The sequence below is a fragment of the Protopterus annectens genome, chromosome 5.part0, assembly GCF_019279795.1.
Source record: "Protopterus annectens isolate FY-2018-M chromosome 5.part0, PAN1.0, whole genome shotgun sequence".
NCBI lineage: Eukaryota > Metazoa > Chordata > Ceratodontiformes > Protopteridae > Protopterus > Protopterus annectens.
The window spans coordinates 1,125,827,133-1,125,846,118 of NC_056735.1; the positions used below are offsets into that span (position 1 = coordinate 1,125,827,133).

The 18,986-nt window shown below is 45.2% G+C and overlaps 1 protein-coding gene across 2 annotated transcripts in view; it reads left to right on the forward strand.

Moving 5' to 3' along the window:
• EIF5B (eukaryotic translation initiation factor 5B) overlaps nucleotides 1-18,986 on the forward strand; it is a 3,606,765-nt gene that overhangs the window by 321,466 nt on the left and 3,266,313 nt on the right. For both annotated transcript variants that reach the window (XM_044070982.1, XM_044070983.1), the window contains exon 4: nucleotides 8,383-9,055. In XM_044070982.1, coding sequence (XP_043926917.1) covers nucleotides 8,383-9,055 — 673 coding nt within the window. The remainder of the gene's footprint in view (nucleotides 1-8,382; nucleotides 9,056-18,986) is intronic.

An 18,986-nucleotide genomic window follows, 5' to 3' on the forward strand; every position in this document is an offset into this window, starting at 1 on the left:
GCAAGCTTGAATACAACTTCCCAGATGGCTTACCTCACACCAGAAAAGCAATTTCATTTGACAACCTACTTCAAACAAGTGGCCACAAAAGCCCTATCTGCAAGACAAATACTGCAAGCCTTGGGGTTCATGGCCTCCTGCATTCTTCTAATTCCATATGCAAGACTGCATATGAGGAAAAAAACCTATGGTGTCAACATTCTCGAGATCTAGAAACAATGATTCCTGTCATACCTTGCCTACGCCTAGAATTACTTTGGTGGGCAGAGGCCTACCACCAAAACAAGGGACTACCTTTCACACCACCCTTTGCCGCCCAAACCCTAACAGATGCATCAGACTATGCATGGGGGGCTCACCTGGCAGGGGAAGTGCTTTCAGGGCAAATGGAACCCAAGTCACATGCACCTGCATGTCCATCAAAAAGAAATGCTAGCTGTACAGAATGCTTTGACAGCCTTCAAGGACCACATTCTTACAGGACAACTAATGGTAAAGACTGACAACACCACTGTTATGTGGTACATAAACAAGCTAGGGGGGTACACATTCTTACCCCCTCTGCAGACTAGCCATGGCATTGTGGAACACAGCCTTGAGCTACCAAGTGCACCTACAGGCTCCATTCCTGCCAGGAAAATTAAATACAGTGGCAGACTGACTAAGCCGAAACCTCAGGGACCCACACAAGTGGAAACTGGAACCAAGGATTTTCAACATGTTGACAAGCAAATGAGGGAGCCCAGATATAGACCAGTTTGCCTCTCCCCAGAACTACCAATTGGACAAATTTTGCACAAGGACTCCCCACAAACAAGCCTGGAAAGTCCTTCAGCTGGAAAAACCCATCAGTCTGTGCCTTCCCACCTCTGCCTCTGCTCTCCAAAATACTACTAAAAATCAAACGGGACGAACCAAGAATGATATTGATTGCTCCAAACTGGCGGCGCCAACACTGGTATGCCCCCTCCTGCGCAGTGTCACGGTTTTCTCCGTGGGACTTGCCTCACTTTCCCTGCTGTCTCAGCAGGAGAACCAGATTCTGCACCCTCGGCTTCCAACACTGAACCTTGCAGCCTGGCTAATTACTTGATCTGTCCTTTACCATCTTTCAGCAAACCTGTGATGGTTATCATTTTAGAGGCAAGGAGGCTTAGTACTAGAAAATCTTATGCTGAAAAATGGAAAATATTCTGTGCCTGGAACAAGTCTTAAGGGATGAACCCAGCAGCGCTCAATTTACCTAAGATTTTACAATACTTAACTGAGGTTTCACAAGGGCCTGTCCTTCTCCATTAAAATCCACGCCTCAGCCATTTCAGCTCATTATAACACAGAACCTCCCCTCTTCTCTCATCCATTGCTCAAGCAGATCTTCAGAGGGGCCAATAATTTGAGACCACCCAGGAGAGCTCCAACCCCAGTCCTGGGACCTTTAACTTTGTTTTGAAGAAACTCACTCTAGCTCCTATTGAGCTAGCTGCTACTGCAGACTTAATTTCTTAAACAGCTTTCCTTTTAGCAATCCCTTCAGCTAGAATGGTATCTGAATTGCAGGCCCTTATGGCAGTGGAGCCTTTCATCATCTTTCATGTGGACAGGGTGTCCCTCAGAACCAATCCATCCTTCATGCCCAAGGTGGTATCCAGTGTGGCTCTTAATCAGTCCATTCATTTGCCAACCTTATTTCCCAATCCACAGAATAAAGGGGAAAGGATACTGCATTCCTTAGATGTGCACAGACAACTTAGATTCTTCTTGGACAGGACTAAACCTCAAAGGAAATCTGAACTGCTGGTGGCATTTGCTGCAGGGGCAGAGGGGAAGGCAATTTAAAAGCAAACCATTTCTAAATGGATAAGCCATTGCATTCATTTCTGCTATAAGCACCTTGGAAAACCTATCCTTCAGGGGGTCAGACCTCACTCCACCAGGGCTGCATCTACCTCTGCTGCCTTTCTCAGAGGCGTCCCTACCAGGGACATCCTAGAAGCTGCTACTTGGAGTTCTGTACATACTTTCACCAAGCATTATCATTTGCCAATTTTCTCTAAATCCAGAGCTGCCTTTGCCACGGCAATTTTGCAGGGCCTTGTAGCTGGCCCTAATTCTATCTAAATTCCTCCTCCCAACCATAGCTTTGGGAATCTATCCAAATGTAATGACTGCAACAGTGAAACACTAGGAACATAGTACAGTTGTGTACACTTACCATAAATGTAGATGTTAGAGTGTATTCACTGTTGCAGTCCTGGTTACTCTCCCTCTAGACCCCATAACTTCTTTTGGCTATACCTCTGCTTTCCTTTATTATGCTTAAAAGCCTTTTTGGTGTATTTGCTTTTTTTGTTGGATGTATGTCTTTGCTTTTAGTTTTAATTGCTTCCCATTGGGGGGAACCTGACATCTGGGGCAAGAAAAACTGATGTAATGGCTTCTGCTGCATGTTTTATACCCCTGATGACCGGACGTCATGGAAGAAGGGACAGCAACCAATGCAAGACCTAAGACTTAGTTAATCATGCCAGTTGAGGGCTACCTGCAAGCGGATAACCCAAATGTAATGACTGCAACAGTGAATACACTGACATCTACATTTTATGACAAGTGTACACAACTGTACTTTGTAATTTCTTTTGATCATGATGCTTTGTGGTGTAATGGAGGGAAAAACATATTATAATACCACTCTCTTTTTTGGTTGAGATAGTACTGGTTCCTTAGCTGAAAAGACAGTTTAGTAAGATGAAAGCGCGATGTGTTGCCTCAGGGTGCAGGTACCCCCAAATTTGGCCACTCTAAGGCTGACTGCTTGGATGAGCTTAGCTTTGGTACCAGGTAGGCACAAGAATTCAGGAGACGAGCTAAGTATTGCGACAGGGTTGCAGCTTAAGTCATTTGCAAATTGGAAAGGATTTTCCTTCTGGCACCACTGCAGTGACCTTATCCCAGTGAAGGCTAGATTTCTAATAGGTTCATAGGTTCATACTAGGCTATCTGCCCAAGGGCATTTATAAGCCTAGCCCATAGTTATGTGGCTTTCGCCACCCCTTTAGTTTGAATAAAAACTATGCCTATTATTTTGCTGTGCCTCTGTCAAGCAGTGACACTGAAGTAATCCCTGGGGTATATCTGCAATCTCCCATCCATTGGTCAAGATTCCTCTTGAACAAAGCCAGAGAGGTGCTCTGCCTCACATGTACCGGGATTTTGTTCCACAGCATAGGGAGTCTCTGGGTGATGAATCTGTCCCTCCAGCACGTTCTATTTATAACCGTGTCAAGGTTTAAGTCTCCCGCCCTTGTGGTTCTGAGGGATCTAGATTTTTTGAGGTGAAGCATATTCATCAAATCTGGGTTTGACATGGCCTTATATGTCAGGCACAGGTCACCTCTGAGCAAGCGGTATGAGACTGAATAGAGCTGGAGTTCTTTCAGTCGGGCAGCATAAGACATATTTTGAGACCCTTTATCCTTTTGGTGAGGAACTTTTGGGGCCTTTCAAGCTGCAGCAGGTGTCTGGTCAGATACATTCGAGCGGGCATTGTACTCAATCATAGGTCTAATGAGTGATGAGTACAGGGGACGATGACCTCCCTTGATCTAGATGTGAATCCCTTCATGATCAGGTGGGTGATATAGAAGGTTTTCCTAACTACTTTAGCAACATGAGTGTCAAGCGAAGGCTACTGTCAACCTGGGTCCCCAGATCTCTGATGACTTTTTCTGTGCTCAGTAGATTGCCACCTATATGGTAGCTAGGGGTAACCTTGTTTTTCCCGAAGGGTATGACTATGCATTTTTTGGCGTTTAACTTCAGGCCATGGCTCTGGCACCAGTTATCCGTTTCTGTGAGGCCCTTCTGGAGGATATCTGTGTCAGATGTGTTTTCGACTATGGCGCCCAGTTTGCAGTCATCTGCAAACTTTGTCAGCCATAACCCTCCTGTCTTTTGCTTGTACTTCAGAAAAGTAGATGCCGAACAAGTGGACCCAGGACTGAGCCCTGTGGGACACCACTTGTGACAGGCTTTGAGTCTGACATGGCTCCAGCAACTCTGACCCTGTGGGTTCTGTCACTTAGCCAGTTTGCAACCCATCTTGTGATGTATGGGTTTACATTCAAGCTGATGAGTTTTTCGATGATACCTGAGTGGGGTATTGTGTCGAAGGCCTTTGCCAGGTCGAGGTAGGCTGTATGGACTGCCTTTCCCTCATCAATGGCCTTGGTGACTGTCTCGAAAAAGTCAACCAAGTTTGAGGCAGGATCTGCCTTTGACAAAGCCAAACTGGATTGGATCCAAAGTCTGCAAGTTCCCTATGTCTTTATTTATGAGTTCCATTATGATCCTCTCCATGGCTTTGCAGATGAGGCTTGTCAAGCTAATGGGGCGGTAATTTCCAGGATCTGTGGAGGCACCGCCCTTATGAAGTGGGACCACAGTCGCCGTGCGCCACTTCTTGGGTACGTATCCTGAGGTGAGGCTAAGATTAAACAGCTGTCCTAACTGTGGGTTTAATTCCTCCGTTGAGTTCATGAAGCACACAGCCGGGGACACCATCCGGTCCCATGGATGCTGTGTTTTTTGCCTTAGTGAGGGCAGTTCTCACCTGGGCGTTGGAGATGTTTGGGGGGCTACAATCCTCTGGAATAGATCTCTCCTTTTGGGGGGGAGGGGGGGAGAAGTTTGCACTGAACCTGTCAGCCAGTATGTTGGCAATGTGTGTAGGTTCAGTAATTTTCACATCATTTTGAACTAATTCTGAGCATATCTGGGAGTTTCCTCCTAGGTTTCTAACATAGCTAAAGAAGGCCTTATGATTCTCTTAAGAGTCCTTGGCGATTTTTCTCTCAAAATTTGCCTTGGATGATTTTATGAGAGCTCTTAGTTTTTTACTTATAATGATCAAAGGTGTCTTACCTTTCAAGGATTTTGCTCTATCTTGTAGTAGCTTCCTCCTTTTGTTGTAGAGCTTGTTTATGGCTGGGGTCCACCAGACTGGACGCTTGCCTTTGGTACAGAGAGTCTTAGTTTTGTTTGGGATTGCCTGATCCATGCAGTCCTGTAGGTGCTGGTAGAAGGCATTTGTAAGTGATTCAGCGGTTTGAGTAATGTTTACCACTGGCTCAGGGGCCTTAAAGGAGACCACACTAGTTTTTAGAAGTGTGAAATCGGCTTTTGAGAAGTTTTTCACTGTGGTCTTTTTGTTTCAGGTGGGGCGGGATGAGGACCTCCAGCGAGATTAGTTTATGATCTGATCTCACCAGTGAGGGGTATACTTCCGGTGTTGAACATTTTGATCCCATGTTCGTGATGATGAGATCAAGTATGTTTTCTCCTCTTGTGGGGATGGTGACTAGTTGTTCCATGGCATTTGAGTTTATGAACTCCAGGAATCTTTGGGTTAGAGTGTTCGGGCTTGAGTAGTGTTCCCAGTCTATATTAGGTAGTTGAAGTGACCTAGTATGATGGTGTTTGGAGATACATTTATCCCTCCAATGTTTTCAGGAAGGCCATGTGAGGTTCCTGAGTTTGAGAGGGTGGCCTGTAACATGCTACAAATTGCAGAGCAGTCTTGCCTATGGTTAATTGCACCTGGATGGTCTCCGATGCATCGTGCGTTGTCACCAACCTTGAGGTGTGGGTGTCCTTTATGAATATGGACACCCCCCCCTCCTTTCTTGGTGTTGTCCGGATTTTGGGGCCGGAACGCATGATATGATGTGAAACCTGTTAGTGCTGGGGTGCTCTCAGGAGCCTTGAACCAGGTTTCTGTCACAGCACAGACATCGATGTTCTCCATATTGAGAAGGGCCTCGAGTGCGTGCATCTTGAGATTGAGACTTCTGGCATTGAGCAGCATTACCCTTAGTTTTTTTCCTTTTTGGTGTTCTAGGGTGGTAGGTTTAGAATTTGAGCCTTGCCTAAAAAAGGCACTATGGGGGTGGCAAGAGCCTTTGCCAATATCCGGAAGCCCAGGGGTGACAGGTGCAAGCCGTCCCTTGCGAAGCAGTGTGGCTTGTCCAGCATGTCATCCCAGGCAGACAGACATTGGATCCCCTTTGAATGACACCAGAATTTAAGCCAATTATTAAAGCTGATCATCTTATCACTGTATTGTGGCATCATTCTAGGTGAAGGTAGGATACTGCTCAAGGTCAGGGTCATACCTGCCTGGGCTACATAATCAGAGAGCTCCGCTATGTCCCTTTTCATGTAGTCCAAGGAGGTATGTCTCAGGTCGTTGACACCAGCGTGGACAATGACTGAGTCGTACTTGTACCTGCTGTTGAGAGACCTGAGTGCTTGCGTTATGTGGCGGATTCTAGCGCCCGACAGGCAGCTTACTGTGACCTTCTCTTTACTCAGTCTGGTGAGCGGGACGTCAGTGTGTCTGACTATGGAATCACCAATGACAAGTGTGTCTGGCATTTTGTTTGGCCTTAAGGGCTGTGACTGTTTGACACTCTGACTGTGTGGTCTATGTGTTGCATGTGTTTGGTCGTGAGGTGGTAGTTTGGGTGTCTGCTTTGGTGGCCTCTGCTGTTTTGGTAAATTTTTGATCAGAGCCTCCGAGTATGTCTTTGTGTGAGTATGTGTATGATTTGAAGTTGTGATGGTACCATGTGTGACTAGGTATGTATTGTGTGTGGTTACCTTCTCCTCCTGTCTGGTCTTGCCAGTCCTATGTTGAGAGAGCTCAGCCTCCAGTTTGGCCGTATAGTTGCATCTCTCGCATGTATTTGTGTTTTGTGGGAGAAGGAGAGGATTGTCTGTGTATATGAGGCAGTTGTAACATTGCCTCAATATTCCCAGGTTCACCAGTTGAGCTGGAGAGGACACTAGCAACTGATCCCTCAACATACTAGAAGTAGTAGATAGAGACTTTCAAAGGACTCCGGGGGAAGTGGGTTTTAGGCTGGTGGGGTACTATCTATAATAAGAGTGCTTTATCAAGGTGCAAGTACTGTAGGAGTAAGTGCTAGGCTTTACAGATAGAGAATAGTCTACTTGGGAATCAAATAGAGATGAACTTTTCAGTTATAGGATATGCTGGTTAGATCAGCAGTACAGCTCGAGGAAGGTAGTTTTAAGGGAAAATTGGAAGAGTGGAATTTAGATGGCCCAAATAGTTTAACCTTGTTTAACCGCCGCTGCTCTTGTGTGCAACAGTGTTAACTCCGCGCTAAATCGCGCTTACACGCGTTTAGCATGTTTTATAGTAGGTGGCTGAAGGGAGCTAGGAATTGGCCCAAAACGACCAATGGACTACTAGTTTCTGGCTGAAACTTCACCAAATCAGACAAAAAGGCCGCTCAGTGCTTCCCACTCCCACTGGTAAGCAAAGAAACTTCCCTCCTTCCTAATAAGGCAATGGATCAGTAACAGGAACTAAAAACAAAGCCCAGGGATCAGCAACTCTGATGGACCTGGAATTTCAGGCCTTTACAAATTTGACTTCTTCAATTGCTTCTGTAAAAGTGCATGTTTTTGCTGTTATACCCTGTCTCCCTATGGACCCCATGTACTCCAGATCTGTGAACAGTTCCTGATCATTTGCTTAAATCACTAAGGAAAGAGATTGCTCCATATATGAAGTGTATATTAGAAGCATTGACCCTGGTCCCCTTTGAGCCGTTTGCTTCATCCTCTTCCAGTGTCTGTCCTGGAGGAAGTTATTTTTGCTGGTGAACTGTCAAAGATTACTGAACTCCAAGCCTTGGTGTGCAGAAACCTTTTCTAGCCTTTTTTATCAGGTTGAGGTCTGCCTGTGTACCAGTGGTAATGTTATGCTTGAAGTGGCCTCCCATATGACCCTGAGTCACTGTGTCGATCTTCTGCATATTTACTTTCTAAAGCCACAGAATTCAGGAGAAAGGACCCTGAATTCCCTAAATACATATGTACACAGCTTAGATTTTATTTGGCGGAAATTGAGGAGTTGGGAAGGGCTGAACAGCTTTTTTTTTTTTTTTGCACCCTATGTTACGGGGAAGGAAGTTAGATCTGTTAACTTGGCAAACTATGGTTATATCAGAGGATTGGGTCCTTCAGGATAGTCTGAGCAGTTGGAACTTCATTATTTGGTTCATTGGGGCTCTAGTGACGAGGTCTTTGCCTGCCTTTTGAGGCAACACAAATATTGTCCTTTGGTGGGAGGGCTTTAGCAAAATTCTTGTCGGGGAAACTCTAAGTCAAGCTATCCATGAACTACCTGCAGGCAGAATATCCGAAATCTGGTAATGTAACAGCTGTTCTGTTCTATCTACTTTTAAGGAAGTTGCTAACCTAGCCATCTTATGTAGTGATGGATTAAAAATTAAATGAAAAAATTCTTTCATTTTTAGTATCTTATACATTGTTCATGTTTTGTCTTTGCAGCAAAAAACTGTGAACTTGGAGATGGAAATGGACCAAAGTATCTCGAAACAGGTTAAGGGGCAGAAAACCCCAAGAGAAGCAAAAAAAGTTTTTAATGAAGAGAGTGGAGATGAAATGGAAAATGAAAATGCAAAATTGAATAAAGGTCAGAAGTTCATATTTGAAAATTTTTCTAGTAATGATAGTGACAACAGTGATGTGGATGGTAAAGGAAAGAATCAGAAGCTGCTGAAAAATCAGAGTTTCTTAGAATATGATAAAAGAGAGTTTAGTAAAAGTAAAGAAGACCAGACTGCTGTGGGAGAGAGTGATGAAGATTCTGATAACTTTTTGCACTCTAAGAAGGAAGTGATTAGGAGTCATACAGCTAAACTAGTCCACAAAGCTGAAAGTGACAGTGAGAGCAATGACTCTAGTTTTAAAATAAAAACGGCTGCCCAAAAAAAGGCTGAAAAGAAAGAGCGAGAGCGAAAGAAGAAAGAAGAGGAGAGGGCCAAACTTAAGAAGCAAAAAGAAAAAGAGGCATTTGAGGTAGCCAAAAAAGTGAAAATTCAGGAGTATCCAGAAAGTGAAGAAACTGTTGGGCCCAAACAGGAAACCAAGAAAGTTCATGGAGGCACAGAAGTTGTACTACTTGCTACTGCAGAAGATAAAGATGAACTTGTTGCTGAAGGTTAGTGTTTGCTTCAGGTTTGATATCATTTTAGGTGAGAAGTGTTGGAATTTTTTCTATAAACCTTCTTTTGCCTGTTAACTTGCCATCACTTGACTGTCCTTGTCAGTCTTGATTACTACTTTCACCCATCCTGGGTATCCCCATCACAGAAGAGCCCATCACCCACTTGACCACGGAAGTGGTTTTAGTCTTTTGCTGTCAGCGCTAGTATGAGTGTGATCTCTGAGAACCTAATCCCTTCCCCTTGTGGCTGACTTGTCTTTTTGCTATATCCTTCACTAGGCATTTTTGTGTATGTGCTTCTTGGTTATGAAACCTACTATCGCCTCATTAAGATCAGCAACCTTGTCTTTGAACCTCTCCTTTTTGTTGCCTTGCAAGCTACTGTTTGCATGGATGGTGGGTGGCTGGCTGAAAGCACCACTCCCCCCCCCCCCCCGAACTTGAGTTGTTCACTTTCACTTGGATGGGTAATCCAGTCACCCTAACTTTCCCCGCTTGACTCTTACAGTTAGTGAGCTGCTTTTAAAACTCTAATCTAGTTTTTAGTGAGTAATTTATCTCTGTTCACTCCAGAACTTGGCCACAAATTTTCATCAGATGCCCCCCCCCCCAGGTCTTTTATATACATTACTGTCTCTTAGTCTTTGTCTTCTGCAGATAGTGGACGTTTGAATGCAATATCTATACTTCATATATTTTATTGGCTATTGCATAATTTTAATACTAATGTTTTTATGATTAAAGTACCAGGTGCACAGTTTTTAAATTTGAAGTTTTTGGTCTTCAACCTGTGGGTTCAGCTCCAATATTGGATCCGACTCTGCAGTATACTATAGCTCTAAGATCTGAAAAATCTGAGCTCCTACCTTACTCATAATGCCCTGCTCTCACTTCCTTTCCCAGATCTTGTTTGCTGTGTTTTTGAACAGCATCGGGATTGTGATTATCTGAGCTCCTTTGCGGGTACTAAGTACTATTTCTAATGATTTCTTTTAAAATTTCTATTATAGTTCTTCCTTTATCCTATCTCTAACTGCATGGGTCAATTCTTTTTTTCCAGTCCTTCTGCTTCTCTCTACTTTCCATATATTTATCTGGCTAGTTTAAGCAAGTCTATCTAAAAATAACCTGTTTTTGAAACCCCTTCCCTATTTCTAGGTGACTTGCCTTTTTTGCCTTTACTATGTCTGATAAACCAGTGGGGTTTAAGAAGTGCGCTACTTGTTGCCATAAAATCCCTTTTTCTGATACCTGCAGTGTGTTTGGGGGCCTCTCACTTGGACTCCTCTTGTTCAGTTTGTACTGGTGTCAATCCGCGCACGCTGATTGACAGAAGAAATAAACTGATCCTTAAGGATCTTCAGTCTTGTTCTCCTTCCATTTCGGGAGCTCAAACTTCCAAGAAACAACGAAAAGGTTCCTGGACAGAGGTTCTTTCTTCATGAGCCTCCTCAAGTCCGCCAAAACATCATATCAGAGTGTCTGTGAAGAATTGGTCCAGCTCCAGTCCCCAATGTTTTCTTCAGAGCCGATTACCTCAAGACCTAAATCACCACTGCTTTAGTTCTCTAGATAAGCCTCCAGGCCGCTTTCTGTTGCTTTGTCCGCCAGATCCTCCCTGTGCCTCTCTGAAGCTGATGTTGACAAAATATTGACAAAGTTGCTTAAGGCACAAATGCAACTTAGGGCTTTGCCAGTTCAGTCCCCTGTTGGATCCAGTAGACACCAGCCTTTTGTTCCCATGTCTCCATCTCTGTTCCAACCCCCGGCTTCAGTTTTATGGGGTCTGGGGGTCCAGAGAGCTGGCACATCCGAGCTGACAGGGTTACCTCGACTCGTGTTTCCCAGAGTAGTTTTTCCTGGAGAGTCTTTGATCGGGTGACTCAGAGCAGTAGCGCAGTTATCGGGTATGTCAGCTGTGAAATTTTCAGAGTGGTCTCTTCTCTTCAGAGCTTTGACACTTGATACTTAAGCTCAGACTCCCCTCTTGGATCTAGTTATGACGGGGGCTTGTAGTTTCTCCACCAACAGCTTCGACTTTGGGGGGGTTCCCATGGATTCCTGTTTGCCGTCGGCATCCAAGATGGTGGAGAAGGTTCTGTCCGCTCCGAGGACGGACTATACTCTTCTTCCCTCATAGTCTGGTCCCTCTTTAGGAGAGTTTGTGCAGGAGTCTACCTTTCTGTCTCCTCCCACAGTCTACCCAGAACACCTTCCAGACTTCTCAGATGGAATACCAAGAGTCTTCCGATACCTGCTTGGAACACTCCACCAAGGAGGTTCCTTGTAAGCATATGTGCAAAAGGGCATGTTGATTCCTCCCCAGAATCTATCACTGAGGACACTGATTTGGAAGAAGGGTCCCCCAAGATCCCCACCTGAGGATGTCTCATTTGGAAACTAGTGTAAATCCTGTGCCAGAAAGGTGAGTGGTCCGCCCAGAACTCTAACCCAGATGAGTCTGTTATTGGAAGCCTTTAGATCAGGCCCATCTTTATTTTTATTTAACATTTGTTAACTGGGGAAGTCTGACTTGGAAGAAAGCTAATTTTCAGTGGAGGCTTAGGGAGAAACACTCCAGATGCATGATCTACATCTCAAGTATCCCACCATCTCAAGTATCCCACCTGCCGACCCTCTTATTGATCACATCTCCCTTAGGGTGTGGAAAGAGCTGGACACAGTAGAACCCATCCCCAAACACCCAGACAAGATCTTATCCTTCAAATAGTCCCCTTTGGACTAAGGGTATCCTTGTCGATGCTATGGTGGTTGCAGCAGCCACCAAGAAGGAGCTGGCCCAGGAAAGCTCTTCTGTTCACTCCCCCAATGGAGTCTCTGGTAGTGGACAAGTTCTGGAAGCTGATGTACTCTTCAGCTATCTTCACTTTGAGGCCGCTGAACTGTTGGGCATGTGTGACTTGACTTCAGAGAGACCTGGTAAGTGTGCTCCCTAGTCCTGCCCAAGGGTTTGTGTTTGCAGAGTGACAGATCTTTTTCCTCCAGAGTGACCACCCTCATTTCTAAAGCAAATACATCTATGAGGCTAATCTCGCATGTGGCAGAGGGTGCTTCATGGGTGGCTGGTTCAGAATGTGGACGCCTGGATGTGGCTCTGATTTCATGGATCTCTTTAAGACCTCTTTTATCAACTCCCCTTTTGACAGTTCATCTTTGTTTGCCCCCCCAGTTAGAGGGGAGCTCTTCCAGATTGAGAAGGAGTGGAAGACTTTGCTGTTGGAATCTGTTTTGCCATCTCTCAATGGTCCTTTTCCAGGAACAAACATGGTGGTAAAGTTGTGGGTTGGAAGATCTCTAGGTCCTTTCCAGGAGTCACAGTGAGATCTTTCTTCCAAAGGCAGAGGTGGAAAGTATTAATGGCAGATGGCACCATCGTGGCAGAGGGGGTCCCATGAGCCAGGGGTCTTGATACCTTCTTCGATAGGTCTAGTCAGCGATCTTGAAGGATTGCCTGACTGCTTGTCTGAAGGTAGTTGAGGGGGGTGTCTTTTTGTGTACACACAACAGCCTGGGAAGCCATGATAAATGACAGTTTTGTGTTAATCTAGCCTCTGGATATGTTTATCACGTTTTTTTCTAAAATCCTCGCCTCAGTCTCTCCCCGATGTCCTTCTAGTCCCATGTTGATTCAACATATGGGTTTACTCCTTGATTCTCCATCTGGCCAGTGTACAAAAGTTTTCAGTCAACATGTGGTGCATGGCACGTCTGATGTGGTGCAAAGAATTTGGGCCATAAAAGTGACGTCTGCATGCACCAGCCCCCAGAACTTCAGCCGCAGGTCGAACGACAGGTGTTCCTGCCTTCATGGCTGTGTGATTTGAGAAGTCAGATAAGTGCCCCGTTGGGGAATCTGTTCTTTTCTTTCATTTAATGCTTGTTCATGTCATTCAGAAAGGGCAAGTGTAAGTGTGGGCCGTCAGATACCTCACAAGGATGCCCACAATCAGTGCCTCTCTTGTATGGCACGGTCACACTGTTACAGTGCTTGCTCCATTTGTCAGGCGTTTGCAGCCAAAACATTGCACAGCTGTCTGCATGCAGTTAAATTGTATTTAGAAAATCAAAGATTAAAACAAATAGCTGTAGGGATGGAGAGTTGCTCTACGTACCTTTGGATCCGCCAAAAAAGAAAACCGACTATATGACCTGCTATTTCAGCTGCGCCTCATGTCTGACCCTCAGCCTGTCAGACATCTGGCTCAGTCTCCTCTGATATAGCTGGCACCTCCACAGAAACAGCACAATCCCACATGGAGGGCACATGCATAGAGGCTTTACCGGCATCAGTTTCCGGCGCCGGAGGGAACCAATGCTTTCAGTAGGTCTGTTGGATCCCTCCAGTTCCTTATTTCTCAAGACTCCAGGCCTTCCTCCATTCACACTCACCAAGCCTTTAAAAAGGAGAAAAGGAATCAGATCTCTACTCCCACTGAAAGCATGCCTGACAGGCTTTCAGCCAAAGTCTAATGCCTTCTTGTCCTTAAGTCCTACCTCTGCAGGGAGTCCCAACATCCCAGCTTCCATTCTGAGTTCGAGGCCTCAAACCACAGACCCAACCATGAGGAAGATCTCTCTGATTCTTCATCTGAAGATTCACTTTTTTGCACTTCCTAGCTTTCTTCTTCCTTAGGCTAGGTTTCTCCAGAGGAAGAATCTGTTGATCCTGACTCCCAAGCTGAGGATTTGAGTTTTGAGGAAACCATGTCCAAGATGAGAGCATTTGAACTGCGAGTCCTCTGAAATGACTGAGGTCCAAAAAAAATATGACCTCATTCAGATGGATTCCCCAAGCTCGTCTGCTGTTCCCCCAATTCTGCCTGCATTCCTGGATGCCTTTTGCTCGGCATCCTTTAAATCCAGACTCTCAACCACCTGTTCCACACAAGCTTGATGGACTTTATGAAGTCCCTGAGACTTCAAAGTACCTCAAGTGCCCACCAACAGACCTTGCCACCATCTCCATTTCCACAGGTAAAGCATCTAAACTTTTACCCACAATCACTATCCTGCCTGCTGACAGACAGCAAAACCATGGAGCATCTGGGTAAGAATCTGCATCTGTACCAGTCTGTCCTTCAGGGCTACTAAGTACCAGACTCACATGGCTAAATATGCCTCATCTTTCCTGGAGAAAGCCTTCAAGGAGTTGGCTGATGCATCTGATTGTGCTGCCAAAGCTTCATTGTCTTCCCTTCTGGCTCTTACCTCCTAGGATACCAGGCACTCAAAGTGCAGTTATGATGCTGCTGAAGTCTCAGCATAGTCAGCAGCATCATCAGCTGCCGTAAGGTACTCCTGGCTTGCTTGCCAGCCCCTTCCAGATGATTTCAGGGCAAAGATGATTGATGCTCCCCTGCACAACACAGCTTTGTTTATTGCAAAAGTGGTGTATTTAAGATACTTCAGCAAAAGAGGAAAGAAATGTAAGATTTGAAACAACTGCAAGTCTCCTCTGTTTATAAATTTCAAAGAAACTACGCAGCTAAAATGGTTCATTAGAAAACATTCTTGCTCTGCTGCTCTCTAGTTTTAGAAAACCCACCAGAAAGCAACCCCCTCCAGCTAGAGTTGCATCACCCTCTAGCCAGAAGCCGCCCTTTCAAGACAGGCAGGTAGCATCTAACTACCTGCCTAACTTAAGCCCCCGCCTCTTCCCTCTCTACCTCTGTTAGTACACCTCTCACTGCCTCCCTGTGTGGACATAATCACCTCAGACAAAGGCTCCTTTTAATCCTTCAAAGTGGGGATTTCATGACCTGGCTTATGCCCCCAAAGCTAAAAGGATTCCCACAATCTCCAGAATAGCTACACCACCTGCAGCCAGTACTACAAACACTGCTGGCTCAAGGCATCATAGAACCAGTGCCCCTTGCTGTAAAAGGAAGCGGTTTCTACTCCAGGATTTTCCTGGTTCCAAGAAAAGGTGGCCCTTTGAAGACAAACTCTAGATCTCTCGTATCTCAACCTATTCCTATGGGTTCCCATCATTCAGGATGTTTACCTTACGAAACCTTTTTCCTCCTCTTATTCCCCAGGGGTTTATGGGCGGCCACAGTGGTGCAGCGGTTAGCATTGCCGCCTCACAGCAAGAGTTTCTGCAGTTCGATCCTCTGCTGGGGTGCCTTCTGTGCGGAGTCTGCATGTCCTCCCTGTGGTCGCATGGGTTTCCTCTGGGTGCTCCGGTTTCCTCCCACATCCCAAAGACATTCTGTAGGTGGATTGGACATACTAAATTGGCCCTAGGTGTGAGTGTGTGCCTTCTGTGGAAGGTTGGGCGCCGGGCTGGCAACTCTACACTAAAACTTCACTGCCAATCATGAGAGGACAGTGATCCACTGTGGCGACCCCTAACCGGGAAAAGCCTAAAAGATTCCCCAGGGGTTTATGGCCACTTTAGATATAAAGGATGCCTGTCTTCACATCCCCATGAAGCTCACTATCGGGAAATACATGAGGTTCTTAGTGAACCCTTCTCATTTCTCTGCCTTGCTTTTTGGGCTTTACACCGCACACAGGGTTTTCACCAAATGTTTGGTTCCAGTGATAGCCCTCTGCAGGACAAGGGAATCCAGATTTTCCCTTATCTGGACAGCCTGCTGTTACAGGGAGGCAACAAGGAGACCCTCTTGCAACATGTACGTCTGGTTGTTTCCCTCCAGTCTGTGGGATTCCAGATAATTGCCCAAAATCCCACCCTGAACCTTCTCAAGACAGTTTTCTTGGGGTGCTGAATTTGGTCACATGTCAAGAAAGCCTACCTTCCCATCCAAAAGATGGAAAACTTGACAGAATACCTACTTCTGGTCCTTCAGTCAACAAAATTGACAGCAAGGCAGTACATCAGAAATCCAGTTGTGGTTGACACAAGTGACACTCAATCCAGGTCTTCTCCTCCAACCACCTCTACACACACAGATCATGCGCACAGATGCCTCAGACTTGGGCTGGGGAGCAACACTGGGCCATCCTACAGTGCAGGTTCTGTGGCCAGAGATGCATACTCAAGAACACATCAATGTTCGAGATGAGGGCAATTCTCCTGGCCCTTTGAGCCTTCTAACCATATCTTCAGAAAGGTCCACTAAAGATTTTCACAGACAGTACCACATTTCTCTTGTATCTTCTTTTCACCACACATTAGCTCTTGGCTGCTGTGCTACCCCAGCTCCGGTGACCAGCTTGTCGACCCTACCTGCTTTAAGGGTACTAAAGCTGAGGAACTGTCTTGCATCCTTAAACCAACCCAAAACCTGCTATCCTCACCCTAAGCTAAGGAACGGAATCTGTTGCCCTGTGCAACAGCCCCTCAAGGACAAAATAATAGGAGAAAGTATGTGTAGTACAACTTCTGTCTATTGAAATACCACTGTGTAAGTTACCTGTTAGGCACTCTACTAGGGCGGCCAGTAGCCAAACCTTTCCCTCTACATACTAGCCTAACTTTCCCTCCTGTACCCTTTAGAACAAACTTACATCCCTCCCTCCTCATATTTATAGCCCTGCTACCTCTTATTGAGACTCTACTGTTGCTATATAACCTTTTGCCTCTAGGTGGCACCTGTTTTTGCTCCTAAATATTTTCCCACTGTCTCTAAACATAACTCACAGGTACACAGTATTCTCAACTTGTTGAATACAGTTCCACTCTACTCTTCTGTCCTTTTACTCTATTCTGCCCACTATCCCTACTCTCTAGCCTTCTACAACTCACCCTCTCTACCCAAACTTAACTTAGCAATCTGCTTCCCACTGATTGTACTCCTAGGATTCACTCCTACAGTGGCTCTAACTCTAATTCCCTATCTCTGTAAACATTCCTTCTACTCCCTGTGGCCGCCACTACATTGATTCTTGCCCTTTCCCTTTGCCCCCTTAACTCTCTCTCTTTTTACACATTCTTCCCTTCTCAAGTGTGGTTGTCCACTACATGCTATGTAAGAAGCACCTAACTGCCCTCATTACCTGTTGTGACGTGCTAGTCACATTTGATCTCTGTGCCCTCACCTATCTCTCCCTTCCCCTTTCTGACTTATGACCTTGTTAACCTTATAAATATACCCCACCCCAAGTGCAGCCATCTTTTCACCATGCATTAACTCTTGGCTGCAGTGCTACCCCAGCTCCGCAGACCAGCTTGTGCAAGTTGCGACTGTTAATACCTTAACTGCCAGATAAGCGTTTTTCAGATGAAGCTGTCTGTAATGGTATTTTAAGAGGTGAAACCTGGTCACTACTGATGCCTAATAACTCTGTTACCGGCTAACTGATACTGTTTGTTGCATGTGCTTTGTAGTACTTATTGCCTGCTATGTAGAATGTTTTTGGTAGTGCCTTAGAGTCATATTATTTTCCTCCTCATAGATAGCGATTGCTGCTCGTGTTTGCCTACCTATTTCACAGTCCAGCTACACATTATATATTTTACAAGGGAAATGTGACTCATTGGTAGTGATTGCTGCCCGCATTTGTCTAATACTTTTTACAAAGTACTAGGCATTACTTACATTATGCCTGAAAGTGTGTCCGACACCCAGAGACAGCATTTAATACAGCCAGAGAGCATTCGCGATTCATAGGTAGCGATTGTTGCTCGGATTTGTCTGATTTCTTTCACAAACTGCTAGGCATTGCATATAGTATGCTGAAAGTGTCTCCGACACCCAGAGACAGCATGTAATATAACCAGAGTGCATTTGCGATAATTGCCGGGTCCGGCAAACTGTGATCACTTGCAGCTCCTGGAACGGAATACAAGTTCTGCTACTACACGGAGGGAGCTCAGCTGTTAAAATAATTAGAACATATCCTGTCCCTATACTACACAGCTGTAGCTACCTGCAGGACATTTGACTGGGAGCTTAAGGTGTATACAGCTTGTTTTTTAGGCAGGAAACACCAGTTGTAAGGAGCGAGAGCTCGAACTAAGCCCTAGGATTTATAATAGTCTGTAATACGCAGGAAGTGGCAGTAGAGTGCTTACCACACAGCAATCACCATCTGTAATGAGCGGGAACATTGAACAAGCCTTAAGCTTCACAGTAGTGTGTTATACAGCAAACGCTAATTGTAAGGTACGAAAGACTTGACTGGTCTTAGTGTTTCAGTAGAATGTACTTGGTGCCTAGTAACTGTGATATAACTGAATGAAATTCACGGTGTTTTTACACTTTCTACTAGTATGAATACCAAGCCCTAGGCTATAAACTGTATTGCCTTGACTGTATTTAAGTGCTACTGTACATGATGTTTGCTTGATGAAGATGGATTGGCTCTTTCAGTACAAAGGCAAATTTCAGCTGGTGTTTATGCTAGTTTTTGCTTTTTATCTCACTGGTAACTGTGCTTCTCATCTTACTTATTTTACCACTCTGTTTCTCTCTCCCTTTATGCAACTAGCGACCCTACCTGCTTTAAGGGTACTAAAGCTGAGGAACTGCCCTGCCTGATGTTCGTGTTATACTGCTGCAGTCATCACACTTGGGTTATCCTGCCGTCAGGCGGTTCCACAGTCAGCCAAATTCCAAAGTCTTGGTCCGGTGTCGGTTGTCGTCGCTTCTTCCCTGACGTCAGTGCGACAGGGGGATAAAAGAGGCAACCGACGCCATTTTCTTCAGTCTTTCTTGCCGCGTAGTGCCCGAAGCAGAAGCAGTTAGCAAGTGCTGGTCAGCTAGCTCCTGAGATTTTCGAGTCGAAATTCAGCCCGAAGTCTTCTCTAAAGCTAAGTACCCCGTTGTGGAAACTTTTCTTGCCTCAGACCGATGTCAGACTGTTAATAATTGCATTTCTTGTGGGGAAGCAAATACCTCATAAGGATTTTCATTCTTATTGTATTCCTTGCCTAGGCCCAGACCATGGCATCTCTGGTTGTCGGTTTTGTGCTAGGTTCAACAAACGTACAATC